Here is a 17,377-nt window from a genome sequence, read left to right as displayed (position 1 = left end):
AGCAGCAAGCAGCAGGCCATCACAACAAAGCAACAGGCAGGGTGGCAGTCCCTTCTACAGCATCCAGCTTTTCTTCCTGGCAAAATGTCCTAAGTTCAGAAGTGTTCTAAATTTATGAGGTCAGAGGTCCAGTACTTATACTCATTTCGGTCTTTGAAGTAGGGAAACTTCAAAGAACAGCCTTTGTAGTGCACAAGACACTGCCTTTCCTGCCCTGGCCCCTGACACACCCCAGGGGGTTGAAGACTGCTTTGTGTAAGGACAGGCACAGCCCTATTCAGGTGCAAGTGTCAGCTCTTCCCACCACTCTAGTTCAGGAAGACCCATCACAATATGCAGGCCACACCTTAGCTCCCTTTGTGTGACTGTCTAGAGTGAATTCACAAACAGCCCAACTGTCATCCTAACCCAGATGTGTATTCCACAGACAGGCGGAGGCACAGTTCATGCTGGACTGTTCCCATGGGGAACAGGGTAAAGACTGGTTTGCATATGGCTGGGTCCAAACTGAGGTGGCATGGTGAGCAAAAGAACGATGAATTAAACCCAGATCTGTGACTGGGGCTGAGTGTCTGAAAAGTTTCAACACTCTGTACATCATCCTTTTGTTTTGCTAAAATCGCCCTAGGTGGGAAGGATATACTCAGACGTGGGTCCCGTTCTTACTGTGCCACTGGATTCAACCTAGCCTGGCTGATGAAGGGTGATACTCTGAAACTGGTCCTGGGATGCTTTTTTCCGGCCCAGAAAGGACCTGGCCTGGCAGTTCAGGCTGGACTGTTCTCATGGGGAACAGGGTCAAGACTGATTTGCATATGGCTGGGTTCAACCTAGGGTGGCAGGTGATCAAAAGAACAATGGATTAAGCCCATATCTGTGACTGGGGGTGAGTGTCTGAAAAGATTCAGCACTCTGTCCATCATCCTTTTGTTTTGCTACAATTGCTAGTAAAGTTATATGAACAAATTTTATCATCCACACAAACACAGTTCGGTCTACATCAGTGTTTCCCAAACTTTCTAGACCTACGCCCCAATTTTTAGAACAACAAACTTTCTCAACCCTCTTCACTTTAACATGAGGCAGGTGGGATTTTTCAATGTAATAGCAGACATACTTTCATAATGTTGTGAATTACCAAAATAACTCTTTATAATTTTTGTGTTCCTCTCTGATGGTAATTGTTTCCCAATTATATGTTAGATTGAGGTGCAATCTCACTTTAAAAACTCATCTCACTTTGCAGACAAAAAAATAAAAATAAACACCAACTCACATCTTAAAAGACCCAGCAGCAATTTATCAAAAGCATAGCCTGACATTTGACCTCTGTCTTTGAAGCGCAGCAAATGTAACAAGATAAATATAAAATGTAAAGGCATCTTTATTTATTGCTTTTTCATCACCCACCAGAAATTGGTTGGCGACTCTCTACTGTAGTTTGTTCTCTTAACTTGATAACTATTCATTTCTTCAAATTTTTCATTTTTGTATCCCTCAGACACACGTGTTTTGCTCTTCATAGGACTAAGAAAATGAAAGATTGGAACAAATTAAAATTTCTTAAGCTTCGCATCAATGGGTGAACTGCAGCTTAGCAAAAGATGGCCTGCATTGACCAGAATACACTGGGAGGGATACTGTGTTGTGTTTCAATTAAAACCCGCAGCTGAAGACCTGTTTTTGAGAGCTACCAAATGGAGGTTTCTGCTTTTAGTATAGAATACAATGCAGGCACTATAAGAGCAATAGGGATAATCGCTCTTTTGGATTCACTTCCATATAATTCAACAAGCTTTCAGTAGTGGCTTTTATTGTTTTTCGTTAATAGCTTTGTGTTCTTTCTACAGTTATAATTTTCTTCAACTGATCAACAAGCAGAAAAAGTCAACATATTTTTCGCCCCCTATGGCTGAAATTTGAATCCAAAATAGTGATTCTCACTATTGGCATTATTGTGTCTGCGTGCAAATCCATTATTTATTTTCACAAAATGCCAATAAAGTGGTTTTAACAAAAAGGTTTACTATTTGAGCCTTAGCGCCTTTTGATACATCTGCATTAAATTTGACACCCCAAACAGATGTGCACGAAACATGACCTGCTGATTTTTGCCAACATGGTTTAATTGTGGGTGGAGACTTCCTGCAGATTAATCAAGCTGCACTGAGGTTATTAGCAATCAAAAACAGGCAGTTTAATTGGAAAGTGTTACTTGAACTACTGAGATCCTATAGTAGAGTCTGATGTTTTATATAACGAGTGCATTGAGATTCTGTTTATGATGAGAGCTTCACAATGTATAAATATTAGTCAAAAAGGAAAAACAACAAATTTGGACCTTTTAAGACTAGCAAAAGATTTATTTGCAAGCTTTCCTGGCTGCCATCTTTTCTCCAGGCAGGCTGGATCCAAGTGAAAAACTTCTGAGCTGTAGCACAATTTAAAGGGGACATTGTCCTATCAGCACGTGGTACTATATTTATTTCTGGTATCTTGCATTCTTCTTATTGAAAGTTAATATAATGATAACTCCTACACCCATGAGGCTCATGAGAACAAATAGTAATATGTAGTCCCTTTTCTAATGGTCTATTCTCCAGAGAAGTGCTTTGTTAGAGTGCAGTTATGGCTGGAATATATAATTTATTTCACTTGTTTGTGAGTAGTTGTGAAGTGTTCATAAGCATAAGGCATAGGGATAGTGACTCCTCTGTTTCCAGTATTTGAGGTGTTCAGGTGGTAGGCGATCTAATAGTTTTAGGAGAGCTGGGAATACACTCTTGTCTTTTTTTCTTTCAGTCTAGTGGGTTCTGCATTAGTTGCATCCAGTACTCCCGGCGCTCTCCAAGCACTCATGTTACTTCAACTTTGAACTGCTCCTGTTGTTAACATGAGAGGAAGAGGGAGTAATAATACTTGTCTTTCTATGGACTCGTGTGCTCATGCACAAATGGCTTTGCACGTGTTTTTTTAAGGGGAATTTGTACTTTCATTTTCTGAAGTAAAATCTGTAAAAAGATAACAGAGCTTAACTCTCTATTCAAAGTGCTCTCTTCGCGTGGGCCCTTAATGACCATTCTCCCACTTTCGAGATTTAAATAAGATTGGTCCATTGAGGCGCGCTTCTGGTTTCAGCCAGAACACAGCAGATTTTCTTTCAGGGAGTGCTTTAGGAGAGTTACTTAATACCCCAACACGGAATTTCCATGTTATCTAAAGTTAAAATCAATATGTCTCATCGTCAGATGTCGAAGTACATTTGAAAAAGTATAGGAACTATGATGCTGCATGTAGTGGGGACAGGGTCAGTGAGGGTGGGGCAGGGTAAGTGAGTGGGGAGGATCAAGAATGTGGCTGTAAGTAAAAAACTGTTACTCAGTGGGAAATGCACTAAAGTAAATTATTAAACCCATATTAGTTCGTGCACTTCAGATGTCTGTGTGTAACCAAAAAGCCACAGAATTAAATCTTGATTGCTGCAGTGTAGGGAAGTGGCTTTTGTATTTTTAGTGCTACTATGTCACCGCCTGTTACAGAAAGCACTATGAATATTTTAAGTTATTATTTCAGTCTTGCAGTACACACAATATGAGATAGACTGCTACAAAATGCACAAAAAAGTTTAAGATAAAATGGTGCTTCCAAATAGGGGCAGCTCTTCTGCTATGGCGGAGGGCCGCCAAGGCACCAGCAGCAACAGTAGCAGCTGCAAACTTGAAAAATAAAATGAAAATTAACTTTCTTTATTATCGTTTTATTTATTGGGCGGGCCATAGGGATGACAGGCACCAGGGAGAATTGTAGGTGCACTCCCCTCAGTGTGCATGTGTGTTTGGCCAGCCGTCTCAGGACAGCCAAACACACATGCACACGGAGCTGTCTCCAACCCCGCACTGTGTTGCCGGGTTGGAGAGAGCAGGCATAGGCTCCCAGTCTGCCTGGGAGTGCAACTCAAGAGCACTCAGGCCAAGCATGAGAGCAGCGTCAGGATAGGCCACAGAGGAGGCTGGGAGCCTGTGCTTTCAGCGAGGGACCCAGAAGAGCGGCACACTGGCGGCGATGCAGCAGGCACTTTTTTGTTTTGTTTTTGTCTTTTTTTTGTGCCCTTCCCCCACCCCTCCGCTTTGCCTCGACTCCAGCCGCCACTGCTTCCAAACTATTGATTTTAGTAGTACCCAGAATGGGATTAAAGCAATTGTTTTCACATTATTGTCCCTTCAACATCTCTAGGGGTAGCAAGCATTATATAAATACATTTACAATTAAAAGCACGCACTTCACAGCTCAGTTGTTAACTCTTTGCACCACCACTCAAAAATAATAAATCTTTGTCATCACAAAGCTTTGAGTGATTCGATCAATTAAAGCCACTTTCGGCTCCCTAGCATCCTTTTTCATTTGCAGATTACTTTTTACATTTGCAGATTAACTCGTAGCGCACATTTGCATTTTTTTCAGGCAAGCGGCCACCTGGGTAGGAAGGCTTGTTTAGCTGTCTGCCCGGCTCGGTTTTACAGCACAGGAGACTCACTGAATGACACTTCAGCTTAAAGTATCAGAATTAACTGTCCAGGGATGGTTGTCTTTTTAGGGGAACAGTTCTTCATAAATCAAAAAAGTATGGGCATGTCGTGCCCCTCCGATTCCGCCCACTTCAATCTCTGATCGTCGTGTATCACAGTAAGTTTTGGAGCTTCCTTTTATCTCTTGTACCTTAAAGGATTAGAGTTATGATGGAGGCACTTTTTTCTGCTTGTGGATTCTAGGTTTTGGAATTGAAGGCAAGTTACATATATAAGGTAATGAGTGGAAACTACTGGTGGTGTGTTTGTCTGATGGGGACAGAGTGATTTTGTGGCGTACGTTTTATTGCAGGGAGCATTTTATAAGGGAATGCAGGTGAGACTCTCAGCTCATCAGTAAATGGGAGCATCTTTGTGGGAGAAGTGATGTAGATATTCTGTATCGGTGGTGGATATATCTCCCGTGCTTCAAGCTTCTACATAGTGTTTCAGTTGTCTGATGTACAATAGTTGGATTTTGGGATGGGAAAATGCCATTTAAGTTCAGTGGCTTGCTCGGAGGCTTTGGTTGCGTTTGTGACTGATGAACAATCTTGAGTTAATCTTTTTGTGGGTTAAATGGAAGTATTTAATAGGGCCATTGGGCATGTATTGATGATCCAGCACATAAGAAATATACGGATACAAGAGATGGAGCTGGGCGCCTGGTGCCTAGGGTCTACAGATTATAAAATATGTGTTAATGTGACAATCTTCCAGAGGCAGATGTGATTAAGATGCATCAGCAGTAGAAGATCATAGATGTGAAATGGAATGGCAAGATAGCTTCCCTGAGTCTTGTTGATGGAGTCCCCACTGCCATTAAGCCTCAGGGTGGGCTGACTGTATCAAGTGTATGCCTGCTGAGCGGGCAGGTTCGTGACCAGTTGGTGTAGCTGAAGCTTTATTACAAGGCAGCATGTTGTCAATTTGCTTTGATGGTGAAATCAGGTGTTGGAATTGCCTCAAATGGTGAGGCAGGAGTGACTGAGCAGGATAGTTTCAGGGGCACTGCTGAAGGTGTTGATGAAAGTAGGGTTGGTGGCCTACGTGGTCTATATATGAGGAGGAAGGAGTGTTTGTTGGTGGGGCGAGTTCAGTTGTACTACTAGCAATTTTACACTTCAGGTGAAGAAGTTGGTGGATATTTTAGTTTCTTTGTTCCATGTTAGATCTAATAGCCCTAAAGTTGTCTTCCCTTCTGACTTTTTTCCTGCCTCCTCCACTTTTCTGACTTTGTTTTTGCTGGTATTAAAACTCTGTGCATTTTACCATTGCTAACCAGTGCTAAAGTGCTTGTGCTATCTCTCTAAACATGGCAATAGTGACTTATCCCTAGTTGGCATATTCAGTTGACTTATATTCAATAGTAAAGTGCACTACATGCACCCAGGACCTGTAAATTAAATGCTGCTAGTGGGATTGCAGCACTGATTGTGCCACCCACTTAAGTAGCCCTCTAACCATGGCTCAGGCCTGCCATTGCATTGTATGTGCAGTTGAATACTGCTGTGTCAACCTGGCAAAATAACCCTTTTGCCAGACCGAAACCATCCCTTTTTATACATATAAGCCACTCTTAATGCAGGCCCTTGTTAACCCAGAGGGCAGGGTGCAATTTACAAGAAAGGCAGGGCACGTACTTTTAAGTTTGACCTGTCCTGGTAGAGAAAAACTCTCAAATTCACTTTTCATTACTGCAAGGCCCATCTCTCCCATGAGATAACATTGGGATTAACTTATTCTACTTTATAAGTATCATTTCAAAATGGGAAGAGATAATCCCTCTAAATTTAGTGTCTTTTGGAACCACAATTTAAAATCCTAACATATAGTGCAGTTGGATTTTAAATTCCACTGCTAATAATGACATTTTTAGAAAGTTAATGTAAAGCAATGAGGCATACCCTCTAACCCCTTTGACCAGTGCAATAGACAAAAGTTAATGCAAGGGGGAAGTAATCCTAGACTTCCACGGTAAGATATCTATTTGGCAATTAAATATATACAATCTTTATTGTATTAATTGATATGTATTTTATTTCTTTATCATAACTTGTTCAATTTTTGATAAATTTACCACATATATTGCACATTTTTAAAGATTTATAAAGTTACTTATGATTCTAGGTGCTCCTAATTCTTAAAACACAGTGAAGGTGAATATTGTGAAGGGGAGTGATAGTGGTATATACAATATATACAGAAGGTGGTTAAGGGCAATGTAGACTTCCGAAGGCTCCGTCAATCCAGGAGGCCCTGAAGTCACTTAGAATTTTTACAATTTCAATCCACATTCAATTTCATGTCGACGTTTTGACTCCATGTATAGACATAAATCAATAGTGGGTCATCATCAGGACTGGGGATATTTTCTATTTGGTAGCACCTAAAAATAATCTAAATATCCAGATTAATAAGGGACCTATCTAATCAGTCCAATTAATTTATATCGATGGGGCTAGGAATAAGCACTCACCTAAAAATTCCAGTTAATAATTATGATCTTCTGGTCAAAGTCGTCTTCTTAATGGGGACGACCAACTTTAATTGTTCCCTGTTCATCAACATAGTGTATTTAATTTAGACATCATAATAATATGTGTAGTTACTTACATAATTAATGGTTCAGTCCAAATCGCAAATTGGAACGAAGCCTGGACTATGGCTTTCATTCGGGGGTATAATATCCTCCATTAGATTCTGTCAATGTTGTTAGTAGTGAGTCAGCCATACAATAATGGTGGCTGGGAAGTGGCTCATGGTATCTATAAGGATAAATGTACACTCAGTCTAGATTCTGGAGGTAAATCAGCCAAATAGGGCTTATCTATCTGTCACTTACTTCTTTATATTCCTTCTACTGTGTCCGCTCGTGTAGCCAGGGGAAATCTGTTGAAGCCTCGCGTCCGTCTGACAACGTGGCTTTTAAAGGAACGGCACCCTTACTAATTGGGGCCTGCACCCTTCTAATTGGTCCATAACAGGACCAATGAGAAGTATCATATTCCCCATGTGCTCTGTTGGCAGCGTCTATTCCAAGGCTGCGCGTACGGACCGAGGCAATGTTAATACAGCCAGTTCCCTCTCTGGTCCGCCTGTATAATTTATTGCACAAATACTTTACACATTGCCTTCTAAGTTAAGCCTGACTGCTCAGTGCCAAGCTACCAGAGGGTGGGCACGGATAATTTGGATTGTGTGTGACTTACCCTGACTAGAGCGAGGGTCGTTGCTTGGACAGGGGGTAAACTGACTGCCAACCAAAGACCCCATTTCTAACATTAGTGATCAGTGGTGAGGATAGGACTTGTATTTGTGCAGTGACATACAGTAGCTAAGTATTTCACTACCTACCCACAGTTGAAGGTGAACTTGATGTTTATCTTTTTCTGAAATTTTGTTTTTCCTGTCAATTTTTGACTAAAATCCTCATTCAACATGTCTCTGGCTGGGTCACAAGCAGGAGATGTAGATTTTGATATGGCAATGCTGGAGACCTACACTGTTAAACAGCTGAGGGTGTTCTGCAGGGATATGCGTGTACTTACCCAGAAAGCCTCCAGGAAGGAGGAATTCCAAATGGCACTGAGGGCCTGGGTAGAAGCCCAAACAGAGGAGGATGTTGAGGAAGAGGGTCCAGAGGATGGCCCCTCAGAGGATTTTTTGCCATCAGTGGATGAGATTACCGCTGCAATTGTGCCCCTGCCAAACCAGGGACCAGTCAATCAATCAATCAATCATGATATTTATAGAGCGCGCTAATCACCCGTGAGGGTCTCAAGGTGCTAGGGGGGTTGGGGAGGTCACTGCTGCTCGAAGAGCCAGGTCTTGAGATGCTTCCAGGATGCTACCAGTGTCTCTGATCAGGGCATAACCGCAGAGGAAAGGAGAGAGGAGATGTAATTTCAATTGCAAATGGCAAGGTTAAAAATTGAGGCTCAACAGGAGCAAAGGAGGGCAGAGAGAGAAGAAAAAGCAGCTGAGAGAGCCTTGGCTGAGCAAAAACTTTTGTTGGCTCATGAACTGAGTCTCAAGGAGCTGGAGATCAAGGCGAGACAGTCTGAGTCCAGCAGTGATGGTGGCAGCACAGATGCATGACCTGTTGGGGAGAAAAAGGTTTGTATACCCAAGAATGTGGTGCCAGGTTTTGGGGTGGGAGATGACGTTGACAAGTGGTTGGCTGCCTATGAAGTTGCACTAAGGGTCCATGGGACCTCTGAGGAGCACTGGGGGGTGGCCTTGTGGTTTTATGTACCAGTAGTGGGGAGGGACACACTTCTTACACTAGCTCCACAGGATAGATATGTCTTTGCACCCATGAAAGCCGCTTTACTGGCTAAGTTTGGGCTGACCCCTGAGAAACACCTTTAGAGGTTTAGGGACAGCTCCAAACTTTCCACCAAACTTGGGTAGATTGTTATGATTTCTCTAATAAGGCATTGGATGGATGGGTGTGGGGCAGTAAAGTAGATGATTATAAAGGGTTATATGACTTAATTCTAAGAGAGCATATGCTCAGTATTTCTTTTACAGAGTTGTGCCAGCACTTGGTAGATAGTAAGCTGACTGATCCCAGGAAGCTTGCTGAGGAGGCGGACCTCTGGGTTAGCACCAGAGTGTCCAAGAAGGCATCTGGGGGGGACACCCCCAAAGGTGGTCACGGTTCCCAACAGAAGAAAGACGGGGGAGATCAATTTAAAGATAAGGAGTTCTCTAAAGGCCCCCAAAACGATTCCCAAGGGGGGGGGGGTAACCATTCCTTTTCTAGGTTTGGGAGGAAACCAGGGTTCTTTGACAGAAAGTTAGGGAAGTTCATCCCCAAATGCTTAGAGTGCTACCAGCATGGACACTTTAAGGACGACTCCCAGTGTTCCAAGAGAGCACATTCCACCACTGGACAGACACCTGGGTTGGCTAGTGTAGCGCTCGGGGGAGACAATCCCAGCTAGCTTTGAGGGGCAGACAGAGGTTTCCCTAGTGTCCATGGGGAATAGAGAGATGGTGCATAAAGCTCACATGCCTGCAAATACTTCAAAGTATAGGCAGTGGGTCACCATTGACGGGCAAAGGGTGGAGGCTCTGCGTGACACAGGAACCAGTATGACTACCGTCAGGAGTTAGCTGGTATCAGCAGAGCAGATAGTCCCTAATACATTCCACCAGGTCATAGTCGGTGACAATCGTGAGAGTCACTTACCAGTGGTTCTGGTTCCCTTTGAATGGGGGGGGTCTCTGGTACTCTGAAAGTAGCCGTGAGTCTTGCCATGCATGTTAATTGTCTGTTAGGCAATGATCTTGAGTATACTGCCTGAAAGGAGGTAGAGCTCAGATCCCACCTGGAGATGTTAGGTTTGCCTGAGTGGGTCTGCATGACCACAAGGTCCATGGCTGCCCGAGAAGGGAGTCAAGGGCATCTGGAGCCTGGAACAATGGCCCAGACAGCTGCAAAGAGGAAGGGCAAGAGGTGCGGGAAACCCACCTCAGATGTTCTCACGGTGGTGGATGGGGCCCCTGAGAAGGATGTGGCCCCTGAGCCAACTTGAGAGGACATAGCTGACCTGGGCAACCTGCCTGAACTTGCTGCCTGTCAAGTAGGGGGAGGGCCAACCAGGGCAGAGTTCTGCAAGGTGCAGAAAGAATGCCCCACCCTTGAGGGTCTGAGGCAATAGGTCACAGCCCAAGCAGCCGGTGACGCCTCTGGCACTCACCATATCTACTGGGAGAATGATCTCCTTTACAGCGAGCCTAAGGTTCCGGGCCCTGGGGAAGCACGTGTGCTGGTAGTCCCCCACTGTTACCGAGCCTTCCCACTGGGTCTGGCTCATGACATTCCCCTGGCAGGACATCTGGGCCAAGACAAGACCTTTTACAGGCTTGTCACCCACTTCCATTGCCCAGAATGAGGGTAGCCTCAGATAATTTCTGCAGAGCCTGCCCCACCTGCCAGGCTAGTGGGAAGACAGGGAAAACGCTTAAATCTCTTCTGATCCCACTCCCCGTCGTTGGCACCCCCTTTGAAAGGGTGGGCATCAACATATTTGGTCCCTTGGACCCCAAAACTGCCTTGGGCAACAGGTTTATGCTGGTTTTGGTGGACCATGCCACCCGCTATCCAGACGCAATCCCTCTGAGAACAGTGACTGCACCAGTGGTGACCAGAGCCCTGCTGGGAATATTTACCCGTGTGGGATTCCCTAAGGAAGTTGTGTCAATGCCAAGCTACCAGAGGGTGGGCACAGGATAATTTGGATTGTGTGTGACTTACCCTGACTAGAGTGAGGGTCCTTACTTGGACGGGGGTAACCTGACTGCCAACCAAAGACCCCATTTCTAACACCCAAGAAGGAAACAGAGGGTAATGATAAAGGGCACTGAGAGAGGAGATTTGTAAATTTTGGAGAAATTGAAGAGATGGGAAAGGAAGAATTCAGATCTTTGGCCTTGACTATCTCTTCGGGTTCTTGACCTGATATCACCATCTATATGGAAGGAAAGGGCGGAGGAACTCTTTTCCTGTCTCCAAAACATATGTAATCTATCCCTGAGAACAGGGATAGTACTCCAAACTGGAAAAAGGTGCTTTTTCCCATTACTGAAAAAGCCTGAAGCAGATATAAATGAGCCAAGTAATTATCATCCAATATCATAGCTCACCTAGCCAATAAAAATACTGGAAAGTTATATTAGCAAATAGTTGGCTAGCCACCTTGAAAATAACAATATCCTGGGGGCTGGAAAAATGGGGTTCAGACCAGCACACAGGACAGAAACAGCATTTATTATGGCACTGGATGAATTAAGGATGATAGTGGACAGTGGATAAACAGCACTCGATACTGTCAGCTGCTTTTGAACCACCAAACACTGATCTTGAAACTGAAGGAGATAGGAGTAGAAGAAACTATCCTGGGGTGGATTGAATCCTATCTGTCCGATAGATCCCAAGCAATTTCTCTCCCACCTTTCCACTCGGGATTTAGGAAAACAACTCATGGAGTTCTGCAGGGCTCAGCTTTGAGCCCTATTCTCTTTAAAGTATATTTACAGCCCCTGCTGACTACTATTAGATCATACTGGATGTGGTTTGTGAACTATGTGGATGATACACAGTTCATTCGGGCTTTGGATAGGAACACTCATATTTCAGTATAAAGACTTTATAGTTGTCTAAAGAAGGTGGAAAGCTGGTTGAATAAGAACTCATTAAAATTCAATGCAGGGCTGCACTGCGCCAAAAGGACAGTACTGCCTCCCGGAGGACTTCTGGCCATGGACTGGGTCGGATGACCTTAAGCCTGCCAAGACTGTTCTACTTGGATGATAAACTTTTTATGGCAGTGCATGTTAATAAAATAGCAGCTAGCTGCCTAGACCTGCTTTGAAACATTCAAAAAATTGTTCTGTTACTACCTCATCCAGCAAGAAAATTGGTAGTCCAGAGCAGGGTTATGAGTAGAATTGATTATTGCATTGCACTTTTGTTGGAAGCCCCTGAATGTTTAATAAAGAGACTGTACAGAGTTCAATCAATAGCAGCAAAACTGCCTCTGAAAAACTCTAGGTGCGATTACTCAGTGGCTGCCGTTAAAGAATTTCACCGGTTGCCAGTTAAAGAGAGAATAACCTACAAATCCATGGTTATAGTCTATAAAGCCTTGAACTCAACAGGGCCATTGGCACTACAAAAGCATTTTAGGCATTATGGGCCACAAAGGCACCTACATTGGGCAGCAGCCAATGTAGTCTGTGTCCCGAAAATCAGGAAAGTGAGGAAGGGGTGAAGAGCTTTCCAGGTTAGGGCAGCTCAACTGTGGAAAGCACTCCCAGTCCCCCTCAGGGCCAACACACATCTTCCTAGTTTTAGGAAGGATCTAAAGACCTGTTTTTTTTTCCAAAATAGTAGCCAAATCACAAAATAGATCGCATAAGGTCATGATTCCTGATCAATAGACTAAACGACGTTTGCATTTGTTGGAACCAGCTTTTGCTCTCTATAGCACCAAGATACCTGTTAGGTGAATGTTGACCCTTTACAAATGCGTGTTACTTACTTACTATTCTGCCCCCAAAATAAAATGTGTACATTTGTGTCATGATGTTTTTTTGCCACTGGCCTTGGATCCTTGGGCTGTGCTGCCATTAGATTGAGTACTGACTGTTCACTTTTGGAGACCCTACCATAGAAAACAGAGCTTACAAGTCAAGAATTTGCAGACCAAACTGTGTCTCGTAGCTACAAAGTGGCAAAATGGCTAGACTCAAAACTCAGATGGCTCTATGCCCTGATAATATTTACTTAAGGTAGACCTAGAAGAATGGCTATTGTCCACGATGGAAATTCTGCAGTATTCGCTTAAAATCTATGATTTCCACAGGAAGTGAAAAAATATATTTTTTTCTATCTTCCCCATGCATCCACAATTTTGAAACGTGCTTTCAGAATTTCTTTTCAGTATATCGGGAATAGAAATATAATCTTTCCAAAATAATGTATCCTGAATATCTAAACCCAAAATATTGATATGGTAAGTATGTGTAAGTATGTGTAGGTAAGTATAGATTTACTGTTTTCAACTCTACACCCACACCCCTTGAAGATGTATGAATGACCAAGGTGCCTACATGTGGAGATAAGTATTGTAAACCTATACGTGCCTCAATATACTTACCTCTATGATATTAGGGTCGTTGATATTTTGGGCACAAAAGTTTTTCAGTACGAAATTTCTTTCATAACAATTTTCAGTCAGTATTATGGATACTTAAAAAGAATTGGGAGACATATTCTCCGAGGCCGAATTATGGTTAATGTGGATTCAGATGAATTTGGCTGGTTTTAATGAAGAGTGTAAATGCAGCTCCATTCACATGCATGGGGGCAACTGTAAAAATGAAGAAAACGCAGAAAAGGATAGAGACATAGCTTACAAATGTAGAGCAGTTCTCAAAGTATTTCAACAAAAGCAGCATTCTTTGTAACAATATGTAGATGGCCTTAGAGTCATGGCCAAATTTAACACCTAAGTACCCCAGGCCTCCCATTCTCACTTACACTGCTACCACCTACTCCAGCACTGCTATATAGAAAATATATGCTCTTTGGGCTTAGTCAGACAAGGGCTCTCATGGCCCACGAAGACAACATCATGTGCTCTTGCCATTCATTAAGAGAGGAATCTGCTCCTTCTTTTAATGTCCATGCAGAAGAACTCTGTCTCTCTGGATCTCTAACACCCACAAACACCGTTCCTCATTGACAGACTCCTCACTGTTCCAGACTCAGGGCTAGAACCTTGTCAACAACTCAGCATTTCCTGCTCTACATTTAGTCCAAAAAAGACTGTCAAATCCTTAAAACTCCACACCTTCTGTGAAGTTCGAGGAACCTTCTGAATTTGGCACATGCAGGCATTATTCTAATACGTAATGGAAAACTTGTCGTACATGAGGGTCCACGCAAAAAGAAAAGGCCATTATTTTTTAGAATTGTCATAAGCCCCTCAAATGTTGACCTTGATGTGAGGAGAAAGAATCAGCTTATTCTGTCAATGGAATACATATTAGAAAACACATTTTTCATTTCTTTATTGTGCTAAAGTAGTGTTAGCGATAACGTCATAAAAATCTGAAAACATGGATGCTCCATAGCCAGATTTCGTATTAGGCTCCTACAGTAATCCCGCTATCAGCAAAGTGCTCTGAGGTCCACTTTCGAAGATGTAGAGAGTGGAGGGAGTTGCATTTTTCCTGTCCTATCCTGTTTTGTGCTATGTTACCCCAGAAGGTAGTCTTGCACTGTACCACAGTTTGCGCATGTTCTGACAGCTATTATATTTTTGTATTCTGCAGCTGTTTGGACCTGTCAAGTCCATGGAGATGGTCCACATTCTACAGCTGGGTAACTTAGCCAAGCAGCTGAGTGAGAAGGAGCTACAGGAAATGGAGCTCTTGGACTGGGGGATTGTGTCTTTCTTAGGGAACATGGATGGTTGGACCCACAAACAGGTATGTATGCATCTAAAATCTTATCACTACTCGAGAACATCATTTTGAATATGCAGCTGAAAAGTGAAAAAAGTTATGTTTTAGGAAGTTAAGATATAATGCATTAACAACGTTTTATTTCAGAGCATGATTTTACCTTCCATTTAAATCAAGTGGTAAAAGAACACAATTTCTTAATGAAAGTTGGGTCAGTGGCAGCAGTTGCTGTTGAGCTCTCACTATGAAGGGGCATAAATATTTGTCCGAGGTTGCACCAAATGACAGACCACCTGTCAGTGCTTCTCAGTATCGGTTCAGTAAGGCTCTGCCCGAATTTTTTTTTTTTTAAATGGGGATAAATCTTTCATTTTGCAATACAATATTAACAAAGAGATTGGCTAAACAAGGTACAGAATTTACTGATGTTTCTGATGTCTCAGGAAATATTCATTAAAAGAACCAACACAGCACCAAGAATGTGCAAGGGAATTAAACCACAAAATCAGGAATATATTTTCCTACACGTATTAAATATATTACATAGTGTTTGCCTGCCACAGGCGTTTTGTGCTTATTGAGCAATACATCAAAAAGAGGATAAACAGTCTGAAGGTGTGCTTTATGTAGTTAAAGCATGAGGAGAAAATCAGAGTTCTATGGCACACAGGCGAGTGTGCGTCAAAAAGGACATGTGATGCGTCGATTCCACTCGTGAGCGAGACCTTGCGTCGTTTCTCTTTTCGTCGGGTCGGGCCCGTTGTTTCTTCTCTCCGCAGGAGAGCAATGCGTCGATCTGGTCAGCACTCTTGGGTCTGGGCAGGCCTTGCGTTGTTTTTAAACACCCAGCGGTGCTTGCGTCGGAAATCCAGCTGCACGATGATCCGAAAACTACACAGTGCGGGTTTGCGATCTCCCATCCCCCATCAGCGATGCTGTGCATAATTTCACCAGCTCCAAGCGTCAATTCTTCGGTCAGGTTTCCGTTGAGCGTCGATTTTCAGCCGCAGAGCTGGCGGCGCATCATTTCTTCAGCCGCAGATCGAAGTTGTGTCGATCTTTTCCCCGCACAGCGCTCAGTGCATGGATTTCTTCCTCTTAGGCTGCCAGCTTCTCCTTTTAGGGTCCCAGGAACTGGATGGGCACCACAGGGCAGAGTATGAGTCTCTCCAGAGACTCCAGGTACTGGCACAGGGAAGTCTTTGCTGTCCCTGTGATTTCAAACAACAGGAGGCAAGCTCTAAATCAAGCCCTTGGAGATCTTCACAAGATAGAAGGCACACAAAGTCCAGTCTTTGCCCTCTTACTCTGGCAGAAGCAGCAACTGCAGGATAGCTCCACAAAGCACAGTCACAGGCAGGGCAGCTCTTCTTCCTCAGATCTTCAGCTCTTCTCCAAGCAGAGGTTCCTCTTGGTTTCCAGAAGTGTCCTAAAGTCTGTGGTTTTGGGTGCCCTTCTTATACCCAATTTCTCCTTTGAAGTAGGCCTACTTCAAAGCAAAGTCTCTTTTGAATGTGAAATCCTGTCTTGCCCAGGCCAGGCCCCAGACACTCACCAGGGGGTTGGAGACTGCATTGTGTGAGGGCAGGCACAGCCTTTTCAGATGTGAGTGACCGCTCCACCCCCCCCCCCCAGCACAGATGGCTCATCAGGAAATGCAGACTACACCCCAGCTTCCTTTGTGTCGCTGTCTAGTGTGAGGTGCTACCAGCCCAACTGTCAAACTGACCCAGACAGGGAATCCACAAACAGGCAGAGTCACAGAAATGGTACAAGCAAGAAAATGTTCACTGTCTAAAAGTGGCATTTTCAAACACACAATCTTAAAATCAACTTAATTAAAAGATGTATTTTTAAATTGTGAGCTTAGAGACCCCAAACTCCACATATCCATCCTCTCCCAAAGGGAATCTACACCTTAATCATATTTAAAGGTAGCCCTCATGTTAACCTATGAGAGGGACAGGCCTTGCAACAGTGAAAAACAAATTTAGCAATATTTCACTGTCAGGACACATAAAACACATTACTACATGTCCTACCTTAACCATACACTGCACCCTGCCCTTGGGGCTACCTAGGGCCTACTTTAGGAGTGTCTGACATGTAGGAAAAGGGAAGGTTTAGGCCTGGCAAGTGGGTACACTTGCCAAGTCGAATTTACAGCTAAAACTGCACACACAGACACTGCAGTGGCAGGTCTGAGACATGATTACAGAGCTACTTATGTGAGTGGCACAACCAGTGCTGCAAGCCCACTAGTAGCATTTGATTTACAGGCCCTGGGCATCTCTAGTGCACTGTACTAGGGACCTATTAGTAAATCAAATATGCCAATCATGGATAATCCAATCAATAATACAATTTACACAGAGAGCATATGCACTTTAGCACTGGTTAGCAGTGGTGAAGTGCTCAGAGTTTAAAAGCCAACAGAAACAGGGTCAGAAAAATAGGAGGCAGGAGGCAAAAAGATTGGGGATGACCTTGCATAAACTAAAAAGTCTAACAATCACCATCATATGTCATCTAGGAACTTCCTTTGCTAGGTATGCCAGACATACGTCATGAATTTCATTCATAAAACAAGGATCATCATCATATACCAGGGATGGCCATCATATGTCAAGCATGCCTTCTTACAATGTACAAAAAATGTATAGTAAATCGAGGTGACAGTGTTGGGTTTTAGCTTCACAAGCCAGCAATTGTTTTCTTATGCCTGGTAGTCGCAAAGTATTTCAGGTAGCATATCCATAAGCCATTAAATGCATCATATGTAGAAAAAGTCAATGGATCTAATAGATGATACCTATTGGCTTTAGCAG

The 17,377-nt window shown here is 43.3% G+C and overlaps 1 protein-coding gene across 1 annotated transcript in view; it reads left to right on the top strand.

Moving 5' to 3' along the window:
* Positions 1–17,377, top strand: part of STRC (stereocilin) — a 293,114-nt gene that overhangs the window by 175,466 nt on the left and 100,271 nt on the right. The window contains exon 22 of the mRNA XM_069221443.1: positions 14,418–14,573. Within this exon, the coding sequence (XP_069077544.1) occupies positions 14,418–14,573 (156 nt within the window). The remainder of the gene's footprint in view (positions 1–14,417; positions 14,574–17,377) is intronic.

This window comes from Pleurodeles waltl, chromosome 3_1 (assembly GCF_031143425.1).
Source record: "Pleurodeles waltl isolate 20211129_DDA chromosome 3_1, aPleWal1.hap1.20221129, whole genome shotgun sequence".
In the NCBI taxonomy this organism is placed as follows: domain Eukaryota; kingdom Metazoa; phylum Chordata; class Amphibia; order Caudata; family Salamandridae; genus Pleurodeles; species Pleurodeles waltl.
The sequence above is the reverse complement of the archived record's forward strand: the minus strand, read 5'-3'. Positions and strand labels throughout refer to the sequence as shown.